This window comes from Zootoca vivipara, chromosome 13 (assembly GCF_965207765.1).
Source record: "Zootoca vivipara chromosome 13, rZooViv2.hap1.1, whole genome shotgun sequence".
Lineage (NCBI taxonomy): Eukaryota > Metazoa > Chordata > Lepidosauria > Squamata > Lacertidae > Zootoca > Zootoca vivipara.
The window spans coordinates 40,080,192-40,102,562 of NC_142596.1; the positions used below are offsets into that span (position 1 = coordinate 40,080,192).

Here is a 22,371-nt window from a genome sequence, read left to right on the forward strand (position 1 = left end):
AGTTCTCTGAAGTATTGTTGTTGTTGTTTAGTTGTGTCCGACTCTTTGTGACCCCATGGACCAGAGCACGCCAGGCACTCCTGTCTTCCACTGCCTCCTTGTGCCCTCAATCTTTCCCAGCATCAGGGTCTTTTCCAGGGAGTCTTCTCTTCTCATGATGTGGCCAAATTATTGGAGCCTCAGCTTCAGGATCTTTCCTTCCAGTGAGCACTCAGGACTGATTTCCTTCAGAATGGATAGGTTTGATCTTCTTGCAGTCCATGGGACTCTCAAGAGTCTCCTCCAGCACCATAATTCAAAAGCATCAATTCAGAAGTATTACACTTGTTTAAAGTCTTGATTGGAAAGACTGTAGATAGAAGATAGAATGATGCAAGGTGGCTACTATTTGGGTGGCAAGATCCTGCTTTTGGGCAAGGACTTCAGGTGATAGCCAGTGTTATTCATACCTATTGAAATGGGCTTAAGTTCTTTAATTCCATTGATTTCAGTTGTTCTACAAAGAGTTTGATATCACTTTATATTGTTGCTACATAATATTCTGGCCATGCCTGCCCTTGTGATGTGGGGGTTTGTTTTCTCCTTGACAATTTGGTACCTCGTGGTGAGTAGGAGTTGGGCATGGGGCTAGTTTTTTCTGATTTCAGTGTATTTTGATTATTTATGTAAACCACTTTAGATGGACTTATATCCCCAGAGGCAGAATATAAGTAATCATAATAAATCAGTTGTGTGTTAATTGGGAGAAATGATTATCTTCAGTAAATGGTTTATTTCAAGACTTCATTGTTGTTGAGATGTTGTAATAATTGAATGTTTAACTGTCCAATTGGTTAAAAAAATTACAGTCGATGACTTAAAAAAAAAACCCTGCAAGGAGCTGACATAGCTTAAACTGGTCCTTTTTGAAGGGACTGTTGAGACACATCAATTGCCTGAGCTATCCTGGTGTGAACACTTGCATTGAAATGTCATCATGACTAATCCTGCTCGTAGAACCTATGGGTAGAGTGATGTGTGTGCAGAGGTGACCATCGCATGTGACAGAATTACTGTAATGTGGAAGTTAGAATACGTGAAGCTGCTCCCATTGGGTGTTCTTAGGAAAGTCGCCGTCTCTCTGTTTGCTCATCCTAGTTTTCTCTCTATAAAATGGGAATCAGAATGACTTGGCTCAGATTGGCACCGTGTGACAGCGAACACGGGGCACATTGCAGTGTACTTCTCAAGTTTTTAAAAAACCTGATATAATTAAACCAGTGTGCTGCTTGAAGTAACGCAATAATTCTCTTCCTACTCACTCCCATTAATCTGCTTAGGATGTTGCCTGTCCTTTCTAAGAGATGGCCTCCTATTCAAGAACACGAGCCCTTGGCGTATGATAACAGGAACCCATTATTTCACAGCATTCCGGTTCCTTGGCACTCTGTAGGAGCAGCTGCAGTTCTAGATTGTTGGCTGCCATTGGAATTTTCTTACTCTCTAGTCACTTGGTAGAGACTCTCACTGCAGAGTTGTGCTGGTTAAAGGGGCAAAGAATGCTAATAAAGAAAGCTGACTTGCACCAGGTCAGACAGTTTGTGCATCTATGCTGTTCAGTTTACTCCAGTGGTGGGTCTCCAGCAGAGGTCTTTCCCTTCTCCTAATCTGGTCCTCCTTTAACCAGAGATGATGGACACTGAACAGTGGGCAATCTTGCTTTCTCAATCGAAAATACTTTAAAAGAGATGTTTCACTTAATTTTCACAACTAGAAAAATCCAGCTACATTGTGCAGTGTGTTGCATAATGCCTCCTGCACATTGATTATATTAGGGTGATATTTTTTTGTACAGGGGCACATTTGGAAATCCAAGAAACATGGATTTGGGCATCACAGAATATTTATTTAGCAGAAGAAAATTGGCAAGATGTGGGGTCCTAGGCACAATCTGGAGAAAGGGAGATAGAAAAATCGTAGTGGCCAGATGCCTACATGTGCAACTTCACACAGATTTCACATTCAGTTATGTATGCTTGGCAAAAAAAACAAAAAGGGGGCAGAAAGTGGACAGGTGTCTGGGGAAAGAACTTTGGCAATCCCACCCAGCATTGAACCAAGTGTGTTTTGACTACACACGACTGGTGCAAGTTGAGAGTCACCTGTAAAGTGGTACCTCAGGTTACAGACGCTTCAGGTTACAGACTCTGCTAATCTAGTACCTCAGGTTAAGAACTTTGCTTCAGGATGAGAACAGAAATCGCATGGTGGCGGTGTGGCGGCAGCGGGAGGCCCCATTAGCTAAAGTGGTACCTCAGGTTAAGAACAGTTTCAGGTTAAGAACGGACCTCCAGAACGAATTATGTTCTTAACCCGAGGTACCACTGTATACTTAATGTATGGGATAGGAAGAGTTTTATTAGAGGGGAAGTTAGCTCCTGTATGGATCGAAGAAAGTTAGTCATTCACATTACCTGCATATATGCATGTAGAGTAGACAAAGTGACCTTATGAAACCATGCACAAGGTAGAACCCATAAGTGGTTGGCTTGGTACTTAAAATCCCTTTTCTAATCCCATTGGAGTGTTGTCGCATAGCTCCCTTTGTTTAGCTCCCTTAGCTTTAAAGAGAGTGGGAGTGCAAGATTACAGACGGGTAGCAACGTTGGAAGGCATGGTTTCCTGTCTAGTGACCTGCCTCCCAGGATATTACAGTGCAACTGTATTGTGGAATTGGGTTGTTTTCTGAAACTTATCTATGCATGCATCCTGACTTTTGATGATGATGATTACCGGTATATTTTGAATGACAGTCTTTCTCTTTGCAGCCCAGTTGGCTTATAAAATGGAGGATTATGAGAAGTTCTGCAAGAAGCAGCTCGCAAAGATCGAAGGCGACCCACTGCAGAGAGAAGCCTCTCCATCCGTTCAGCCCAAATATATTTCACTTATTCAGTTCAGTGGCATTCCTGTGCTTTCTCCACTGGTAAGATGCCTTTTGCCCCTTCATAATGATGCATATTGAGAAGAAAACAAGTAAGCCTTAATCATGTTGGCAATAGGCAGGTTAGCGTTCTTATTGCTTCATTTGCTTTAATATGCAGTAGGTCAGCGCTGCTCTGCTTGGTTATGTCAGGGGTGGGGCTACTTCTCTAAATGTGTACATGTTTATCTCCTCCCTCCCTCCCTCCCTGACTTCATTTTGCAGCTTACTCTTGAGAAAAAAAAGGAGCTGCAACAAGACAGACAGAAAGCACTGGATTTAGAACTCTGGCGCCAGAATGCCAGGAAAAGAGCCTTGCTGAATCGTGTTCAGGAGATTCTGGAAAATGTGCAGGTGAGATTGAGAAGCCTTTCTCAAAAGGTAGTTACAGCAGTTGTCTGAGTGGTCTGATTTGGAAGCAGATAGATTTTGTTTGCTGTTCCACACCACTGTAATTGCCATTGTTCCTTTTATATTGAATAGCCCCGGTAATACTGTAACTATAGTAAATAAAGTTACAGTAAATAAAGTGGCTTATCAGTGTAGCGGTTAGAAAATGCAGTTAACTTCCAACTAAACATGATCAGGTTGTGCTGTTAGTACACTATAAATACTGAAGACTGGTTATTGTGGCTTGTATGCAAGAGAGACTGTGCAACTAATGCTATACTAGCTGGATGCTGTGAATGAGATCTTCACAGTCCTTGACAGGCACAATAGAATGTTTCGGCTTGTAGCAAAACTCTATAGCCCTTGAATTAGCTCACTTGCTAAATGGAGCCTGTGTTCAACTTGTTCGGTTAAGTAATAATAGGGACCAAACATGAGCTATTCATTTTCTTGCTATGTTTATTATTGGGTGCATGGCAACCATTACCTGGCTTGGGAGTTGAAAGATGTGGTAGGAGCATGTGTTGAGAATAAAATACTAATCAGTTAGCTTTCTTCTAAACACCCTGCAGTTAATACAAGCCTTTTTAACTTCATTCCTCAGCTTCCAGACAACTAATTGGCTTCATTAAGGTTTCACCACAATGCTTATGGTTGCCTGTCATTCAAAGCCAAATGTACTCCTCAGCTTTTTAGCTTTGTGCAGCATGGCAGCTAAGCCAAGGTTGCCTTAAAGGTAAAGGGACCCCTGACCATTAGGTCCAGTCGTGACCGACTCTGGGGTTGCGGTGCTCATCTCGCGTTATTGGCGGAGGGAGCCGGCGTACAGCTTCCAGGTCATGTGGCCAGCATGACAAAGCCGCTTCTGGCAAACCAGAGCAGCACATGGAAACGCCGTTTACCTTCCCGCTTGGAGCGGTACCTATTTATCTACTTGCACTTTGGCGTGCTTTTGAACTGCTAGGTTGGCAGGAGCTGGGACTGAGCAACCAGAGCTCACCCCGTTGCGGGGATTTGAACCGCCAACCTTCTGATTGGCAAGCCCTAGGCTCTGTGGTTTAACCCACAGCACCACCCGCGTCCAAGGTTGATTTAGCATCCTCCAAACCCAGGATTGTGGTTAAGGCCTCTCTTCCTTAACCACAGTCTAAAACTAATATTTGTTCTATAGAAACCAGTTGAATTTAAGGAGGAGATACCTTGACTACAACCCTGGTTTGGGGGCATCACACTAAGCAAACTTTGGCTTAGTCAACATTCCATGCTGACCTGAAAAGGTCTGAACTCTTTTCCATGAGCTGGCATGTTCACAACAAGCTTACATCTGCCTTACTGTGATGTATGAAGCAGGCTAAGTTGACTGGTTATAACAAAAGAAGCAGCTTAAGAACATAAATCCTGCTGGATCAGGTCAAAGGCCAGTCCGGTCCAGCATCTCACATTTACCAACCAGATGCTTCTGGGAATCTCACAAGAAGGATCTGTGTGTGACAGCACCCTCCTCATTTGTGATTCCCAGCAACTGGTATTCAAAGGCATAATGGCTACCTAGTCCAGGAACCTAATCATGACACCATATTGGCTTTCTTAAATTAGCAGATAAAAGCTAGATGCTTACACCTAGCACCTGAATCTAGATATGCAAATGCATTTATTCATTTGTTTATTCCTTTGTTTGCTAAGTGAGCAAGCCAGCTGATCTGACTGTTGGGATTCACTGAGCTGTTATAGATGTCTTAGAAGTCTTCTACGTAACCAGTGAGATTCTTTTCCTTTTACCAGCAGGCACAAATGTCTTAAAAACCTGCTTCTGACATTCCCTTTCGTTCTACAATCCGTTTGCTGTGCTTTATTCTTTGGAGTGGAATGGGTTAAACTGCTCCAAAAATATTAAAACCCCTTTGAGTGTGTGGAATTGGGTGTATGTGTTTTGGATTCTGGCCTGTCTGCTTGCTACATACATTTTTTGTACTTGTTCTAGTAAATTGTATTCATATAACTTTTAACAACTGAACAACCTACATCATTCTTTTCCCTCCTAACAGATGAAGCAGTCGTCCATTCGAAGTGATTTGGATCAGCCTGGCACAGAGAATGTTCCTTTGGATTTAGAATCCAAAGTTTTGAATGGCTTTGTAATGCAGTCAGACAGCGTTTTGCCAAGTCCTGTTGTTCTTAGTGAGCCTGCAGAACCTGAAACGGCACCAGAGGTTGAGCCAGCAGACGTACATGTTGCAGCAAATGGGAACTCTTCTGGAGTAACTGAGGAGTTTATCCCTCAAAAACCAAAGGACACCTGCTCTAGCCCCTCTGAAAACCCATCTTCCCCCGAAGGTTTATTTCCCAATCCAATAAACCTCTCGTCTTCAAGCGATACTGTAAAGAAAGGCAGCATTGAGACGGTGTCCCCTGATGCAGAAGGCCCAGATCCTTACGTCATGAGTCTGCAGAACCTCCTGAAAAAATCCAAAGAGTACATACAGAGAGAACAGACCAGGCGTAGCATGCGAAATAGTTCGAAAAGAAGTGGTGGTGAAAGCCATTCAGACAAAGAAAATGATGCTGTGAAAATGAGCGACTCAGTGAAAGAGAGGGGCAAGTTGATAGGCAGAAGTTGTATGGTCACATCAAATATGACTAAATCCAGTACTTCTTTGCAAAGTACCTCAGTCCCCAAAGGTAGCATGGGTGTGGTAGCATCGCCCAGTTTTTCTAAAGTGGATATACCAATGAGATCTGGAACGCCTCCTGTTTTGGATTCGGATTCAGATGAAGACATCAAAACCACCTTTTTCTTTGAACGTGACAGTAGCATTCTCAGAAGCTTCACAGGTTCTTACTCAAAACTACCCAGTCCAGAGCCAAGTGTGAGCCCCAAAATGCACAGAAGACGCCCAAGGCCTTCTTCAATGGGGCACATTGTCATTAGCAACCCAATAAACGCGTATGAATTAAGCCCTAAAGAAAAGGGAAGAGCTGTGGACTTGATCACGCAAGACGCTGGTGACTGGCAAATTGCTTCCGATCCTATGCCAAAACTGACTCCAGATTTTACTCTTGCTTGCCCCAGCAAAATGCACACTTTTCACAGGAGCTCTTCGGACATCTGCGATGAATTGGTGGTTGGCAAACGAAATCAAGTGTGCCAGGTTTCTGTTGCTCAACGAGAGAACAAAAGGTTCTCAGTTGGTGCCATGGTAGAAGGAGAGTCTGTCTTAGATGGAACAAGGGCATCGGGTACTTTCCTTTCACACCCAAGTCCACAGGAAGTTCATGTGGTCAGTTGTCCCATTACAACGCAAAACACCACAAATGTCAACGTAAACAAGCAAATCGGCCTGTTGGAGAAAGCCAAAAGTGGCGTGCCCACGGAACTCAATAAATCTTACGATGTCGAAAAGCCATCTCCCTTACTAATGCAAACGCAGCATAGGCATCAGATGGGTACCCCAAATCTTTCTCCCGGAAACGAGCAGATTTCAGAGAGCGGGATTGAAAAGGTGAAACGTAGGCTTGAGCTGGACGCGGATAGCATGCAGAAGGACAACGTGCCTTTCGTTGCGACAGCAGAGAGCAGCGCACGAGAGCGACGGCTGCATGATCAAAGGTGTCCCGAGGGATCTGTGTCTGGTGCCAAGAGCGACACATCAGAAAGGAGTGTCAGTGGTGAGAGAATGCACTCTGTAGCAAGCCTCGGTCGGATTGACTAAGATTTGTCCAGAGGGTACATTTTATCGGCCCATTTGTGTTTGTAGGTTAGGAGCAGTTCCAGGGTCAGAGGGCCCACAGCAAAGTGCTATCTGGTGGACCCCATCCAATGCCGGCAGCCCCTCCCCCAAGCTGCAAGTTTCCCTGGTGGTAAAGGTAAAGGGACCCCTGACAATTAAGTCCAGTCGCAAACGACTCCGGGGTTGCAGCGCTCATCTCGCTTTAAAGGCCAAGGGAGCCGGCGTTTGTCCGCTTCCACCATTTTAATTCTTACACAAGGCCCCGGAGGGATGCTATGTCAGGCACTCCAGGGCATTGTGAGAAACTTAAAATGGAGGCTCATAGCTGCTTGGTGTGGCAGGGGGCCTAGAGAAAGTGTTGGCACTAGGGGCCCCCTTCTAGAACCCAAGCAGTTGTGTGAGTGTGTTGGTGCCAGACCTGACTGTAGACTTGCATGCTTTTCACCTTGATCCAAAGCTGTTAGGTGACAGCAAGTCCCGTAGGTTTCGGTTGGGCTTCACTTCACTTCAAAGTCAGTAGGTTTTTGGATTGCAGCTTTTCAGTAGCAACAAACACTTCAGGGACGATTTTCCTAATTGGAGCAACCAAACATGGCTTTAATCAGACCATCTCTAATACCTACAGGATTACTATTTTTTTTAATGAAAAGCTTTAGGAGAAACCAGTTGACAATCGCTTCAACAATTGCAAGGAGGCTTTCTTTTGCTATGCTATAAATGTTGAAACCTCCGTTTTTCCAATGATTTAAAAATCTATAAATAAGAATTGGTTTGCATGTTGATTGTTTTAGGAGTACCGAGGTGCTTAGGCCCATAAAAGGGTAGAAATGTGGTGGGGAAAATGCTGTTTGCTGTATGACTCTTAATCACAATATATTGGCAGAAACAACAAGCAGCATTAAAAGGATGGGAACAAGCAACCTGGTGTAGGTTGTTAATGTATAACATTTATCATTATAAATGTATAAAATTTCTCATTATAGAAACATACGAAGGCATAGGATCTGTACAAAAAGGCAAACTCACACAAGGGTTGCTACTGTGGGGATGGTCAGAATTTGTTCTAAAAATGGTTTTGAAGACACTTGTGCGATACAGGAAGCCAGGTATCCTTTGCAATCAATCTTAACAGTAGCTCTCTGTATGTTTTCCCTTTTTAGAAGAGGAAGCTCTAAAACAGAAAATGCTGGCCTTTGAAGAACTGAGGAAGAGACTTGAAGAACAGCATGCTCAACAACTCTCATTATTGATAGCTGAGCAAGAAAGAGAACAGGAAAGGCTGCAGAAGGTGAGCAGCCAAGAAAAAATAACTTAAGTGGAGACCTTTGACTCTGGTCTGTACAAGCTGATGGTGTTTCTGTCTCCTGGTACTGAGTCCAAAGCAGCCACAAATCTAAACTGAGAGCAGTTTGGGTGGGGAAAAAACCCCCATCTTCATCTTGGTTCCGAACAAAAGTTAAGCATGCACATTAGCCTCCAGGTAGAGCAACTCTCTCCATTATTAAAGCACTGCAAAATAAACACCAAGTCATGTCGGTGGGCTATTTTAATACTGAGATGGAAAGGGCTTCCCAGGAGGCTGTGGCATAATTAATGTATGCTTTCAGAGTTGTGTCCAAAAGGCAATAAAAGCTGTTGGGAATCGTTCTATGAGCAGGAGGCAGACAGTTGCCATGCTCAGCGTGCGTCTGCCGCCGAACACATTTGTGTCGGTGAATGGAGAGACAGGCAGCCAGGAACAAGGAAGGGATGAGTTGGGGTTGGGTCTGGAGCAGCAGAAGCTTAGATGGGCTAGAGTATTGTTTGCAGGCATATACAGTCTGCTTGTGCTGTTGAAATTAAAATTCCAGGATGAAAGACTCTCTACATACTGTATGTAAGCCGCACTGTGCTTATCTGAGAAGGTGTGAAAATAAATAGAGCACTTGACAAGTTCTTGTGCACCCTAAGAGGTCCTATTGCAATCCTAAAAAAATTCGTGGTGGAGAAGTAAGGAAGCACTTAAGATTGAAGTGCTTCCTGAGTACAACAGCATAGTCTCCCCTTTGAATACCCATTAATTGCTATTCAGAGGTAAACGGACCCTGTACTTGGAACGTGTCTAGGAGCCGTTCCTTTTTGCTGCCTGATCATACCATGGATCCCTTATTGTGATGCCAAAAAGCTATTTGTAGGCTCCTTCCAAATTTGCCCATTTTGTGGGGGGGATTAACTCTGGGACCTACAGGCCCCCTGTCCATTTTTAATCCCACTCACTGATCCCGATAACAGTGAACGATATATTTTTAAAACTGCAAATAGTATAGAATAGCTGACAGGAAAGTATTTCGGATGGCAGCCTTGAAGAATGGCATTTCTGGCTGTGCCTGCTTTTGTACTCACTTTCACATGCAGCCCCCTGATAGTTGATTTTTTTAAAGGGAGACTTTAGGGTCTACATAAAGGCTGCCAGGAAGGCAGCCAAGCAGAGTTTGCAGAGGAGGAGGTTGCAGAAGTGTAGGGTCACTGTTGCATGTGGACAGAGCAACTGATTTGCAGCCATTTGGGGTTTTGTCTGTGAAGGTTTTAGTAGAGGCATTTCATATTTTTGTTGTTGTAACCCAATCCATTTTTTCCCGTCCTGCAGGAGATAGAAGAACAGGAACGGAGACTTAAAGGAGAGAATAATGCAACTGCTGAAACTGACATCCCCCAAATTGCTATTGGCAGTGGGAAGGATTTGGAGTGGAGGAGGATCAGTGACACGCGCTTGTTGGAATCTGTGCTGACTCGAGTGGAAACAATCCACAGCACAAGCTCAGAGAGTGCTGGTAAAAATGGAATGTGTATTGATTTTCATATGCAACCTGATTTTAAATAATCCATGAAGAACTTGCTCTTTAGATCAGCCTTAATTTTTAATGGAATATTATGTGCTGGAGATTTTAGGAGCAAAAAGTAATTCTACCTTTCCTTCTCTCCCCTGCTTCCTCCACCCCACTCCCAAAATGAATGAATATATTAAAAAAATAGGCATTTCTTCTGGATATTCATTTGCTTAATCATGATTTGAACTTTTTAAATGCAGGTTTTGCCAGTACCACTATGCCTGGTTCGACCGCTGAATCTCCATTCTACCTTTGGGAACCACCAGCAAGTGGGAAATCAGTTTTAACAACCAGGTCCATTAACAGGAGTAAAATGAGATGGTCTCAGGTGGGGAACTCATTATTTACAGGTGCATATAGTAAAGCTTGGATGAAAAAGCTCTTTTATTTGAATTCTGCTAATATTCTGTGTACAGTGGTTCCTCGGGTTACAAACTCCGCTAACCCAGAAGTAGTACCTCGGGTTACGAACTTTGCCCCAGGATGAGAACGGAAATCACGCAGTGGCAGCAGGAGGCCCCATTAACGAAAGCGCGCCTCAGTTTCAGTTTAAGAATGGACCTCCAGAACGAATTAAGTTCGTAACCCAAGGTACCACTGTACTTTTTAAATTCAGTGTTAATTGCTTCCTTCTCCATCACCCCTTTCAATATGCCATTTCTATTAAATGTAAATACAGACTCCATGTGTTGTTTCCAGTGTTAGTCCTACTCAGAGTAGACTCATTGAAGCTAATGGTCATGACTGACTTAGATCTATTATTTTCAGTAGGTCTACTCTGAATAAATGTTAGTTTGATACAGCCTTTTGACTCCAGTTTTGGCAAAGAGAGCAACAGAATGTGATAAATCTTGGACAGTGTTTGAACTCCACACTGCTAATTTTGTTAAAGGTGATGCCATTTTATGGAATAGTAAGTGTACAATTGTAGAAATGGTTTCCTTGCTTTTAGTTCACTGGGTTCACTTTTGAAAGTTTACATTATTGTACACTGCTTCAGTTCCTTTCGATTGTTAAGCAGTTTGTAATTTTACAAAAAAGGATAAATGTAAAGTGAACTTAAGCAGGCATAGGCAAACTCGCGCCTCCAGATGTTTTGGAACTACAACTCCCATCGTACCTAGCTAACAGGACCAGTGGTCAGAGATGATGGGAGTTGTAGTCCCGAAACATCTGGAGGCCCGAGTTTGCCTATGCCTGAACTTAAGTGTCATGCTGGCTCGGAACAAAGGCCAGTCTGGTCCAACGTTCTTTTCACAGTGGCCAGTCAGATACTTATTGGAAGCCTGCAAGCAGGACATGAGCACAAATACTCTCTCCCTAGTCACATTCCCAAGCAACTAGTATTTGGAGGCACTTCCAGTGCCGGAGACCAAACAGAACTTTCACTTCCAGCAGCCATTGATCGCCTTGCCCTCCATGGATTTATTTAAATTCCTTCTAATACCAATCAAGTTGGTGGCCTTCACTACATCTTGTAGCCAGTTCCATAGTTTTAACAATGCACTCTGTGAAGAAGTACTTCCTGTCCTGAATCATCCAACATTCAGCTTTGTTGGATGACCCCTGGGTCAACCTGGATGCTACGCAAGCGGGAGAATACCTTCTCTTCTTCCTTGCCATTCATAAATGTGTGTGTGTGGCGGGGGGGGGGGAGCATATCAACTCCTTATTACATGGTACCATCTTTCTCTTTCTCTTTTTAAGGTATACAGCCCTGAGATGAAAAGAAAATTGAACAAGATCTCTGCTCTGGCAAAAGGGTTTCTAACTCGCAGACTATTGCAAACAGAGAAGCTGAAGCAGCTGAGGCAAACTGTGAAAGTAAGGAGCCATCTGCAGTCCGCCCTTAATGTGTAATCAACACTGTGCATGCGGTTTTCTTTTTATCTGCAACAGCCATTTTACAAATTAGAGATTCCTTTCAGAAACTCGAGCCACTGCTGCTTCTCCCTTCCGTTTTGCCCAGCTGTTCTTTATATCCCCCACCCCGCATGTCAAGTCCTCCTGTTTTTTCTCCTCCCCCAGCTCCTTCTCCAGTTCTCAACCAACAAACACTACCCAGCAGTCTTCTGTGAGTCTTAATCCCCACTTCTGGAAGGCTGCAGGTTTTTCGACCACTGCCCCCTCCTTGACACAACACCAGAATGAGAGTCTCTGGGAATCAAGGCAGCTTTTAAAACAAAGCGTAGTTTTTTTTTGTGAAGTGCACTTGAACTGCTGGAGGGTTACCAGCGGATTTTGATAGTTTGACCATGTATTTAGTATAGTTTTTTTTTTTTAAAAAAGCAGCAGAATATAGAGCTGTGTGCACAAGATCAGGAGGCCTTGAACAGAACAATTTCACTAAACCAGGGATGGGGAACCTGTGACCTCTCAAATGTTCTGGAACAGCCTCAGCCAGCAGGACCAGTGATAAAAAAATGATAGTACCGTAGTTGTACTGCCAACAATATCTGGAGAGCCATAGATTCTTCATCTGTGCATTAAGGCTGGGGTGGAGTAGCTTCAGCTGATGCAGTAGAACTTCTACATCAGGCATTCCCAAACTGCGGCCCTCCAGATGTTTTGGCCTACAACTCCCATGATTCTTAGCTAAGAGGACCAGTGGTCAGGGATGATGGGAATTGTAGTCCAAAACATCTGGAGGGCCGAAGTCTGGGGATGTCTGTTCTCTACATCTCCTACCCCTGTAACCTCTTCCCCCCAACCTACTGGTGATTTGCTCTTTAATTCAATAGGAAATGAAATTTTTCCCCCATTGCTGAGCCAGACATGTGTGGGTTTTTCTTAGGACACAATGGAATTCATTAGAAACTTCCAGTCGGAAGCTCCGTTAAAGAGAGGAAGTGTTTCAGCTCAAGATGCTAACCTGCAGGAGAGAGTGGCAGCTCAGGTGATGTATAGTCTGAAATGCACACCTTTATGAGTATATGCTAGTGAAATTTATATTATTTTACTGTATGTTTGGCCTGCTTTTCAGATAGTTATTGTCTTCCAAGGCAGATCACATCCTTTTATTGAAGAGTAAGAACAGGACAGGCCCTGCCCATCGGGTTTACAAGGAAAAAGTGATGAGACACAAGGAAAATGGGTGGGGGGAGATCCGATCTTCAAGGCCAGAACTTGCTGGTGAGCTATAAGCAGTTTGGCCCTGCTCACCTGTCCTTGCTGGTGTTCTTACTTCATTATCTATTGGCGGCTTTTCTTTCTTTGGCTGATACCAGATTGTCCTGTCCCTTTGATTCTGCAGTCCCAGGGCATTTACCCATAGGAACCAAGTGTCGTTTCAGGCAGGCAAAGGGGACGCGAACTCTGTGTAACTACTTTTTCCTCTGTCAGACATTGAATTTGAATGTTGACTTCTACATTGGGTCAACATACGTCATGGGGCAGGAGGAGTTGAAGCCTCTTGGTGCAAAAAAGAAAAAGAGGTTTATTGGGCCTAATGGGTTTCAATTTCAATTAGACCCTTCATTAGGGCATTATATAAGAAAACACTGTTCTCAAAATTCTCTTTTACAAAGTGTTTACCTGCAACCTGTTGGGCCTAATGAATCGATTTTGTGCCTTTTGAGGGTTTTCCTTCTGTTTCCAGCATTAATGCCTGCTCTCCCTTTTTTCCCTTCCACGTGCATCATGCCAAGACACAGTTTAGAACTCCCAACAGTGGTTTGAGCTTCCAAACGTGCAAGAGCCAATCCGTGGTTTGGAGCTGCTTGGCATTCCTGTGGCCCCCAGAGGTGTTGGATCATAAATGTGGTTTGTCGGTTCAGATGTCTCTACAAACCATGACTTGCTGCAAACCGTGGTTTGCAAAAACCACTTCAAACCATGTTTCACTAAATTTGCTTTATTGACTTATTGCAAACAATGGTTTGTGAATTCTGACATAACGCCAAACCGTAGTTGAGCATCTTTCAACCATGATTTGAGAAGATGTCTAAATTAAACCTCTGTTGTAGTAATATGGATGTTCTGACACTTCAGAGAATTCTTCCTTTGGGCAAATTATCTCATCCCTTCTGTATATTCTAGCCCTGAGAGGCCAGCTCAAGAGAGGCACAAGATTGTCTCTCCATCTTGTGCTCAGCTTAGTATCAATGCTTGACCTTGGGTGGTCCACGGAGTGACTTGATTTCTGTTGGACTTCTGTCAGCTCTGTCTCAGTTTCTCCAGATGCTACACACCCTGAGTCATTTGAGATCCACTCTGTATGGGATGTAGTTGTTCCACAGAAATAACTAAATGGCACACCTTAAAAGATTTACTTGCCTTTTATTTTATTATTTATTTATTACATTTTATATCCCCCCCCCCAAGTTTAATGTGGTGTACATGGTTCTCCCCTCCCCTTTTTTATTTTCACAACAACCCTGTGAGGTAGGTTGAGAGACAGTGACTAGCCCAGGATTATCCAGCGAGTGTCATGGCTGGGTGGGAATTCAAACCCTCGCAGTATATAACTCTGTTACGCCGCACTGGCTTTCATTGCCCTTGCATTTCATAGGTCTTTCTCCTCTCCCACAGTTGCGAGCTGCTTTGTACGACATTCACGATATCTTCTTCGAAATGGAAGTGTCTGAGAGAATGAGTATCCTGAGTCATGATCGAGAGGTTCGCAAAGAAAAAATGCTCCGGCAACTGGTGTGTTGCAGCACTGCTTAATTTAAGAATGTGTTTAACTAGTTTTTTGCACTGATACATTTCCCCCCACCCCACCCCTCTTGAGACCTTGAATTGCTCATAATACTGGTTGCTTTCAGGTGAAAATGGTTGTTCAGAGATGTGTGCATGAGAGACACCTTTTTATTTCCCCCTTCTTCCAGGGAGCTCAGGCTGGTGCTTTGGGGGCAAAGCAGCAGCAAATCACAACACATCCGATAAAACACTATTCAATAACCAAGATTTTATTATTCCTATTTTTAGAGCATTTGTACCCTGCTCTTCAGACAAAAAGGCTTACACGCAATCAAAACAAGACAGCCTTTACTTAGGCTTACAGTCTAATAATAATAATAATAATAATAATAATAATAATAATAATAATAATAGGAAGTAATAAATAATAAATAAAGTTTTTTTGAAAAAAAAATACAGTCTAAAAAAGCACAGCACACGAGGAAAAGGGGACCAGGAGGGAAGAGGAAAATCAAAACTCGGCACCAATTTCTAAGCAGCTGTGTTCCTTTAACAACTAGCTGGTATAATTCAGGGACAGGAGGTGCCTGATGGAGCTGCAGCTCCAGCAAAGTTGATGAAACAAGCCTTGCTTCCTATCTCTTCCACTGAGGCACTCTGATGAGAATTGAGGGAGACGGGGCCTGACATTAAAGCAGAACAGAAGGGGCAAGCTCTACTTCACAGCTCTCCCATTGCTGGAAAACTTAGGAGAACCATTGGCCCTCACAGTTTAGTTTTCAGTCCAGAGCCTTTGTTTAGTTATTTTATTTAGGGAGGATCATTCCATCAGGTGTGCCCCCACCGCCAGTGTGAAGGGGTGGAAGCCTAGATGAGAAATAGCCTGCATGGGGCGGTAATATTCTCACTGTTCTCTAGGCTGCCACAAACACTCCTCTTCTCCCAGCCCTTTGGCTGACTAAACAGTCTATCGCCTTTTAAACTGTGTTGGGGGGTATTGCTTTGGTTCATTGCTACATTATATATTTTTGAGTTTTTACATTGTAAACCGCCTGGTGATTCTCAGATGAAGGGCAGTATAGAAATTTAACAAATAAAGGAGATAAATAAAAACACGTACGCTAACAAGGCTGTAGGGAAAATGGGCCGCTAGTAAACAAGGGGGGCAGTATCTACATCATTGAGGGAAAACCCAAACAAAACCCAAGTTTGCAGAAATCCAAAAAGCATTTAGAGAGAGAAACTTGTAAGGATAGCCAAGTCTCCCAGCAACAGATAAATGATTATATCCCATGTAGGGCAGAATCCGTCTTAAATTCAGTTCGAATCCCCTGAAATCCTCTGGGAACATTAAGCTAGCATACAAAAGTAATATGTGAATGTAAGAGCTGGATTTCTTTAGAGATGCAATTGATAAAAATGTGTGAACTGGGGGGAAACCTCAAGCACCATCTTAAGTGTCTTTATGCAGGATAAAGTCCCATTATGTGTACTGCAGCCTTTAGAACATTATGTGTATTGATTATGCTTTGGAGTGAATTTAGGTTTTATTAGTAGTAATACTAATATCTAAAATTGTCCTGCTTAGGATAAAGCAAAGGGCTCAAGAGAGAGAGCAACACTTTCTACAGCTACACAGAAGTCTCTGGACAGGAAGAAATATATGAAGTATGTGGGGAAACGGTAAAGGAAACATATACTGGTGTATTTAGATGTGCATGGCTAGATGTGTGGGCAGAATAGCCTGTTGTATGTTAAGTCGTCTGTGGCTCTTGTGAAAGGGAGGGAAACAAGTTAAGTTTCTGTTCTAACATTTTCCTGCCTAATACTTCTTTAGTGATGTATCGTGATCGGTATAAACTTTGGAATCCAGACTCTTGTTGACATATTACTTTAATTCAGGATGCTCTTCCATATAAAATAGCTAGAACATTTGCCAAATCCTTTCTTTGTGGTGTATCCAGCTAAGTTCTGCTCAGAGTAGACACATTGAAATTGATCCAAGGTGCAGTTGTAGCTTGGTACTAGAACGCCTTGGTACGGGTACGTTTTGGCTCCCGACCGCCACATACCAAAAAGTAAGTGTTCCGGTTTGCAAACGTTCTTGGGAAGCCAAACATCCGACGCGGCTTCCGATTGAGTGCAGGAAGCTCCTGCAGCCAATCAGAAGCCGTGCCTTGGTTTTTGAAAGTCAAATGGACTCCCAGAACAGATTCCATTTGAGAACCAAGGTATGACTGTACTCACATCCATTTACTTTAGTGCATCTGATATCTCCCAAATAGTTGATATAAATAAGAATCTAGATGTTTGTTGTTGTAGCCGAGTTGCATAACCCTCCAGCTTTTCCCCAGTTTATTCTGGTCTGCTAAGCAAGTGGGTTGCTGCAGGTATTTGCACATCTCTATAGAGTAGACCCTTATCTTTCTCTCCTACCTTGCACCCCTCCTTTTGCCCTTTGCCCACTTTCCTTTGCCCTTTCCATACATTCCGCCCTGCAGCATGGTTAGATGTCAGTTACTGCAGAGGGACTGAAGCCCGACTGCCTGGCTTCTGGATCAGGAAGCAAATTACATGTAAGTTATCCACAGAACTGGTAGCAAAACATCTGTGAGCATATTGGACATGCTTTCTTCTCCCAAGGTGATTGGGCTGCATTCAGAGAATGTTTGTTCTCGGCTACCCATGCTCAACCATTTCCCTGGGATCCTTGGAACACATTTTTCCTCCCTGGCACAATTTTCCCCCTTAGCCTAGAGTGGATCAGCTCAGCACCAAAATTAACCATGGCCAGGACTAATCAGTGTGTCTAATGGTTATAAGTTCCAACCCTGGTTAGTCTTCACTATGGTTAAGGTTGATCCCAGCAAGACCATGGACCACTGCTACGTACACTAAATGCTTGGAGCAGCTTCCTCTTCACTGTTCAGTATTACTGTAGAAAAGGGATGGGGAACCTTCTTGGCCTGTAGGCCAGATGTTTATGTCCCCACCCGCATAGGCCGATTTTGATAGGTGAGTGGTCAATCATGGGATGCCATAGGGATGAACATCTTTCAAAGTACAGTACAGCGCTTCACAAACACCTGGCAATCAGCACTTGGGAAGTCAGGCCCTTGGAAAGTACTGTGCAAGAGGCTTTGCAGGCACTTAGCAATGGGCAGGGTTCCGGACCTGGTGTCTTCCATGGCGACATTAGGGCTCTCCCAGTTTGTTTTGGGTCCCACACACCAAGCAGGCCACACGCTGGATTTGATTTTTGGTGCAGGTATAGATGTGATCATGTCCCCAATTATGGAAGTGCCATGGTCTGATCACTACGCTCTGAAAGCCAGGATTGACTTACCGCCTCTGCCCCGCTTGGGTGGTGAGCCGATTTGGGCTCGTCCGCGAAGGCTGATGGATCCTGATAGATTCCGTCAGGCTTTACAGGACCCTGATCCCCCTGGTAGCTCGTTAAATGAGCTGGTCGAGAACTGGAATAACCGGCTCTTGGCGGCCATTGATGAGATCGCACCTAAGCGCCCTCTGCAACCCCGCCGAAACCGGGTCCCTTGATTCACCGAGGAACTTCGGAAAATGAAGCGGGACCTCAGACGGCTTGAGCGAGTATGGCGGCATACTCGCGACGGAGCCTCAAGAACATCTTATAGGTCGCTTAAGAAAACCTACGAGATGGCGGTGAAAGCCACAAAGAAGTCTTACTTCTCAGCTTCCATCGCATCCGCTAGCTCTCGCCCGGCACAACTTTTTCGAATAATCAGGTCTCTAACAACCCTTGAGGATCAGTCAAATTTAAGTACAAATTCGACCCATAGCTGTGAGGCATTTGCGAGCTTTTTTGCGGAGAAAGTCTTGACACTTCGCCATGACCTTTCTGCCAATTTTGATACAATAGCGGAACTAGAGGCCCCTCGACTGTCTTCGAGTTTAGTATTGGACCATTTCGACCACATACTCCCCGCTGATGTAGACAGATTCCTCCAGGCTGGGAGGCCCACCACTTGCTCCCTAGACCCCTGCCCGTCCTGGCTGATTAGAGCGTGTCCAGACGAGGTACGGGGCCCCCTGGTTGAGATTATCAACTTGTCTCTCAGTTCAGGGACTTTCCCAGAGGAGTTGAAGGAAGCAGTGGTGCGTCCGCTCTTAAAGAAAGCATCGTCAGATCCGCTAGATCTATCCAATTATCGCCCTGTTTCAAATCTTCCATACTTGGGTAAGATAATTGAAAGAGCGGTTGCCGAACAGCTCGGTAGGTTTCTGGATGAAACATCGGCTTTAGATCCATTCCAGTCCGGCTTTCGTCCCGGCCACGGGACCGAGACAGCACTGGTCGCCCTAACAGATGACCTCCGTAAACAGCTGGATCAAGGCGGGTCGGGGCTGCTGATTCTTCTAGATCTGTCAGCCGCCTTCGACATGGTCGATTATGAGCTTTTAGACCACCGCCTTGCCAACGTGGGGATTCAGGGTACAGTCCAACAATGGCTGCGTTCCTTTATCTCAGGTCGAGGACAGAGGGTGGCGCTAGGGAGGGGGTTGTCACCGCGGCACCCCTTGGTGTGTGGAGTCCCGCAAGGTGCAAGCCTTTCCCCAATGCTTTTTAATATCTTCATGCGCCCCCTTGCCCAGATTGTCCGGAGTTTCGGGCTGGGTTGTCATCAATATGCTGATGACACCCAGATTTATCTGTTGATGGATGGCCGTCCTGCCTCGGCCCCGGACACATTGACCAAGTGCCTGGAAGCTGTTGCTGGATGGCTACGTGGGAGTCGGCTGAAGCTAAATCCTTCGAAGACAGAGGTCCTCTGGCTGGGTCGGGATGACATGGGGCGGGGCGGCCAACTTCCATCTTTCGCTGGGGCCCAATTAGTGTCAGCCCCTTCTGTCAAGAGCTTGGGGGTAACCTTGGATGCCTCCCTTTCCATGGAGGCACAGGTTGCAACCACGGCCAAGGTGGCATTTTTCCATCTCCGCCACATTAAGCAATTGGTCCCCTATCTCTCTCAACCTGATCTAGCCACAGTGATCCATGCGATGGTCACCTCTAGGCTTGATTATTGTAACTCGCTCTACGCGGGGCTGCCCTTGAAACTGACCCAGAAACTCCAGCGGGTGCAGAATGCCGCAGCGAGGCTCCTTACAGGGTCCCGGCCGCGGGATCGTATTCATCCAGTGCTTTACCAACTGCACTGGCTCCCGGTGGAGTACAGGATCAGGTTCAAGGTGCTGGTTTTGACATTTAAAGCCTTATGCGGCTTAGGACCCTCGTACCTACGGGACCGCCTCTCCCGGTATGACCCACAGAGGACATTACGGTCCACAAATAATAACATATTGGAGATCCCGAGTCACAAGGTGGCTAGGCTGGCCTCGACCAGGACCAGGGCCTTCTCAGTACTGGCCCCGACCTGGTGGAACGCTCTGTCTCAGGAGACTAGGGCCCTGCGGGATTTGTCATCTTTTCGTAGGGCCTGCAAGACAGAGCTGTTTCGTTTGGCCTTCGGACTGACGCAGTCTGACCCCACGGTTACCCTCCCCTAAGGTTTTATTTATAAGGTTTTATTTATAATGGTTTTATCTTATTCGTATATTTTTAATTTTAAAATTGAATTTTAACATTGTATTATTCTGTTGTTTTAACTGAATTGTTTCTTTTATATTTGTGTTGATATTATTTGTTGTTAGCCGCCCTGAGCCCGGTCTTGACTGGGAAGGGCGGGGTATAAATAAAAATTATTATTATTATTATTATTATTATTATTATTCACCCAAGCCCCATCCTTCCTTGCCCCCCACATTTGTAGAGCCAAATGAAGAGGCCTCATAGGCTTGCGGGCTATAGGTTTCCCTCTTCTTTGGTAGAGCATTCAAATTTCTGACTTTATCTGTTTAGGTAGTTGTGGGAAATAAAACCAAATATTTACTTGATTTCCCCCCACCATCCCAGTAGCTCTTTTGCATATATCTGTGTCTTTTACTTCTCTGTAGGCCTTCTGAAATGGGGATGCCAAATAAAAAAACAATTTTGAAACAAAAGACGCCAGAAAACAGGTTTGTAAAAATAACATTTTTTGATCCCCCCCCCCCGGGTGCAGTATATAATGGTAACTTTCTTTATGTCCCTATGACTTTTGCTGCTCTCTAGGAATATAGTTTGTCTGATTGTAAGATTCTAATGATAACTCTTCCTTTACAGAGTTCTTCAGCCAAACCAGGGTCAAAATGCTCCTGTTCAAAGACTCCTTTACAGACAAGGGTAAGAGCACACTTATTTTCTGTAGCTGAAATGCTTTTTATTTGTTTATTTATTGCATTTATGAGTCACTTTCCGTGAAACACCCTGAGAAGGTTTAACAATTAAAAAGCAACAATAAAGAATTATTTTCTGCACTTTGCACTTGTTTCTCAAACAGTACCTAACCATCGTCTGGCTACAGCTCAGTGTGTGTCTGGAGGAGATGACTTGGGTTTCCAAAAGCCATGTATAATAATAATAATAATAATAATAATAAAAATAATAAAAATAATAAAAATAAAAATAAATAAATAAATAAATAAATAAATAATGGTGTACGTGGTACATATTGTGGGGGAAGGATCTAGGCTAAAATCCACTCTGAGGAGTGTTGCTTACGTTTGCCTGAAAGAAAAATGGAAACCCAGCCAGATGGGCGGGGTATAAATGATAAATTATTATTATTATTATTAAATGGGTTAGAATGGTGCCTATTTTATTGGACTAGCTGGGATTAGAGTAATAAGCAGAACACTTCTTCCTGAATAAGTTGTACAGTCGTACCTTGGATCCCAAATGCCTTGGTACTTGGAAGTTTTAGCTCAACCCGGAAGTGAGCCGGGTTGCGAAGTGTTCCAGTTTGTGAACGCTCTTTGGAACCCGAACGTTCGATAGGGCTTCTGATTGGCTGTAGGAGCTTCCTGCAGCCAATCAGAAGCCGCGCTTTGGTTACCGAACGTTTTGGAAGTCAAACGGATTTCCGAAACGGATTCTGTTCAACTTCCAAGGTATGACTGTATTTGCAGTTTGAAATCTTAGCCCTAATACCAAATTGGTTTAATAAAAGGTGGGATCAGACTTGTTTGGGGACATCAGAATTTTATTCTGATATCTTTTGAGATCTGTGAAAAGCCATTAGCACCAGTGCAAATATGTAGTGCTAATAAGGCACCTGAACTTCCAACTTTCATTGTAGTATATAGCCATGTGGGTTCATCTTGCTTCCCATTTGCAATCTTACAGCTCCCTACAATGTAATCTTGGTTCAGTTACATTTTTGATTAAAATACGTTTTGTTTATAAAGATCATGTGGGCGCTTTTAAAAATGAGTAAAAATGATTTTAAAAAACCATGGTTTGGCACTGACATGAGCAAAGCCTTGTGCTTGCCTGCTCCTTCCTCTCCTCCCTTCTCTTTCATCCTTTATTTTTAGTCAGCTTCTTGCACTTCAGCTAGAAACTGCACATTTATATCCAAACCACAAAACCGGCTCTTACAGAGCTGGATTGCAAGATAGGATCAACCTATAGTTTGTAGTCCTGGGTTAGAAGGATCACACAGACTATAATTTGCTGGACTATTGTTCTGTCAAGCTCCATTTTGTCTACACTGATAAGGATGTCAATAATTCGGCCGTCCCGGGGGCCAGCTGTTAGACTGATCCCACAGGCCAAATATGCGATTGCTCTCAGAAACGTGATGAACAACACACAAGTCAGTAAATAAGGCTAAACTGCTTTATTTACATATAAACAAACTGGGAG

The 22,371-nt window shown here is 44.0% G+C and overlaps 1 protein-coding gene across 4 annotated transcripts in view; it reads left to right on the forward strand.

Moving 5' to 3' along the window:
- CCP110 (centriolar coiled-coil protein 110) overlaps positions 1–22,371 on the forward strand; it is a 30,800-nt gene that overhangs the window by 2,196 nt on the left and 6,233 nt on the right. For 2 of the 4 annotated variants that reach the window (XM_035131192.3, XM_060282373.2), the window contains exons 2-13: positions 2,808–2,965; positions 3,188–3,316; positions 5,398–7,018; positions 8,241–8,368; positions 9,707–9,890; positions 10,148–10,275; positions 11,655–11,771; positions 12,742–12,843; positions 14,478–14,594; positions 16,177–16,271; positions 20,580–20,642; positions 20,788–20,847. In XM_035131192.3, the coding sequence (XP_034987083.2) occupies positions 2,825–2,965; positions 3,188–3,316; positions 5,398–7,018; positions 8,241–8,368; positions 9,707–9,890; positions 10,148–10,275; positions 11,655–11,771; positions 12,742–12,843; positions 14,478–14,594; positions 16,177–16,271; positions 20,580–20,642; positions 20,788–20,847 (2,885 nt within the window). In that variant the 5' untranslated portion in view covers positions 2,808–2,824. The remainder of the gene's footprint in view (positions 1–2,807; positions 2,966–3,187; positions 3,317–5,397; positions 7,019–8,240; positions 8,369–9,706; positions 9,891–10,147; positions 10,276–11,654; positions 11,772–12,741; positions 12,844–14,477; positions 14,595–16,176; positions 16,272–20,579; positions 20,643–20,787; positions 20,848–22,371) is intronic. The other 2 variants (XM_035131193.3, XM_060282374.2) reach the window with 1 other exon arrangement.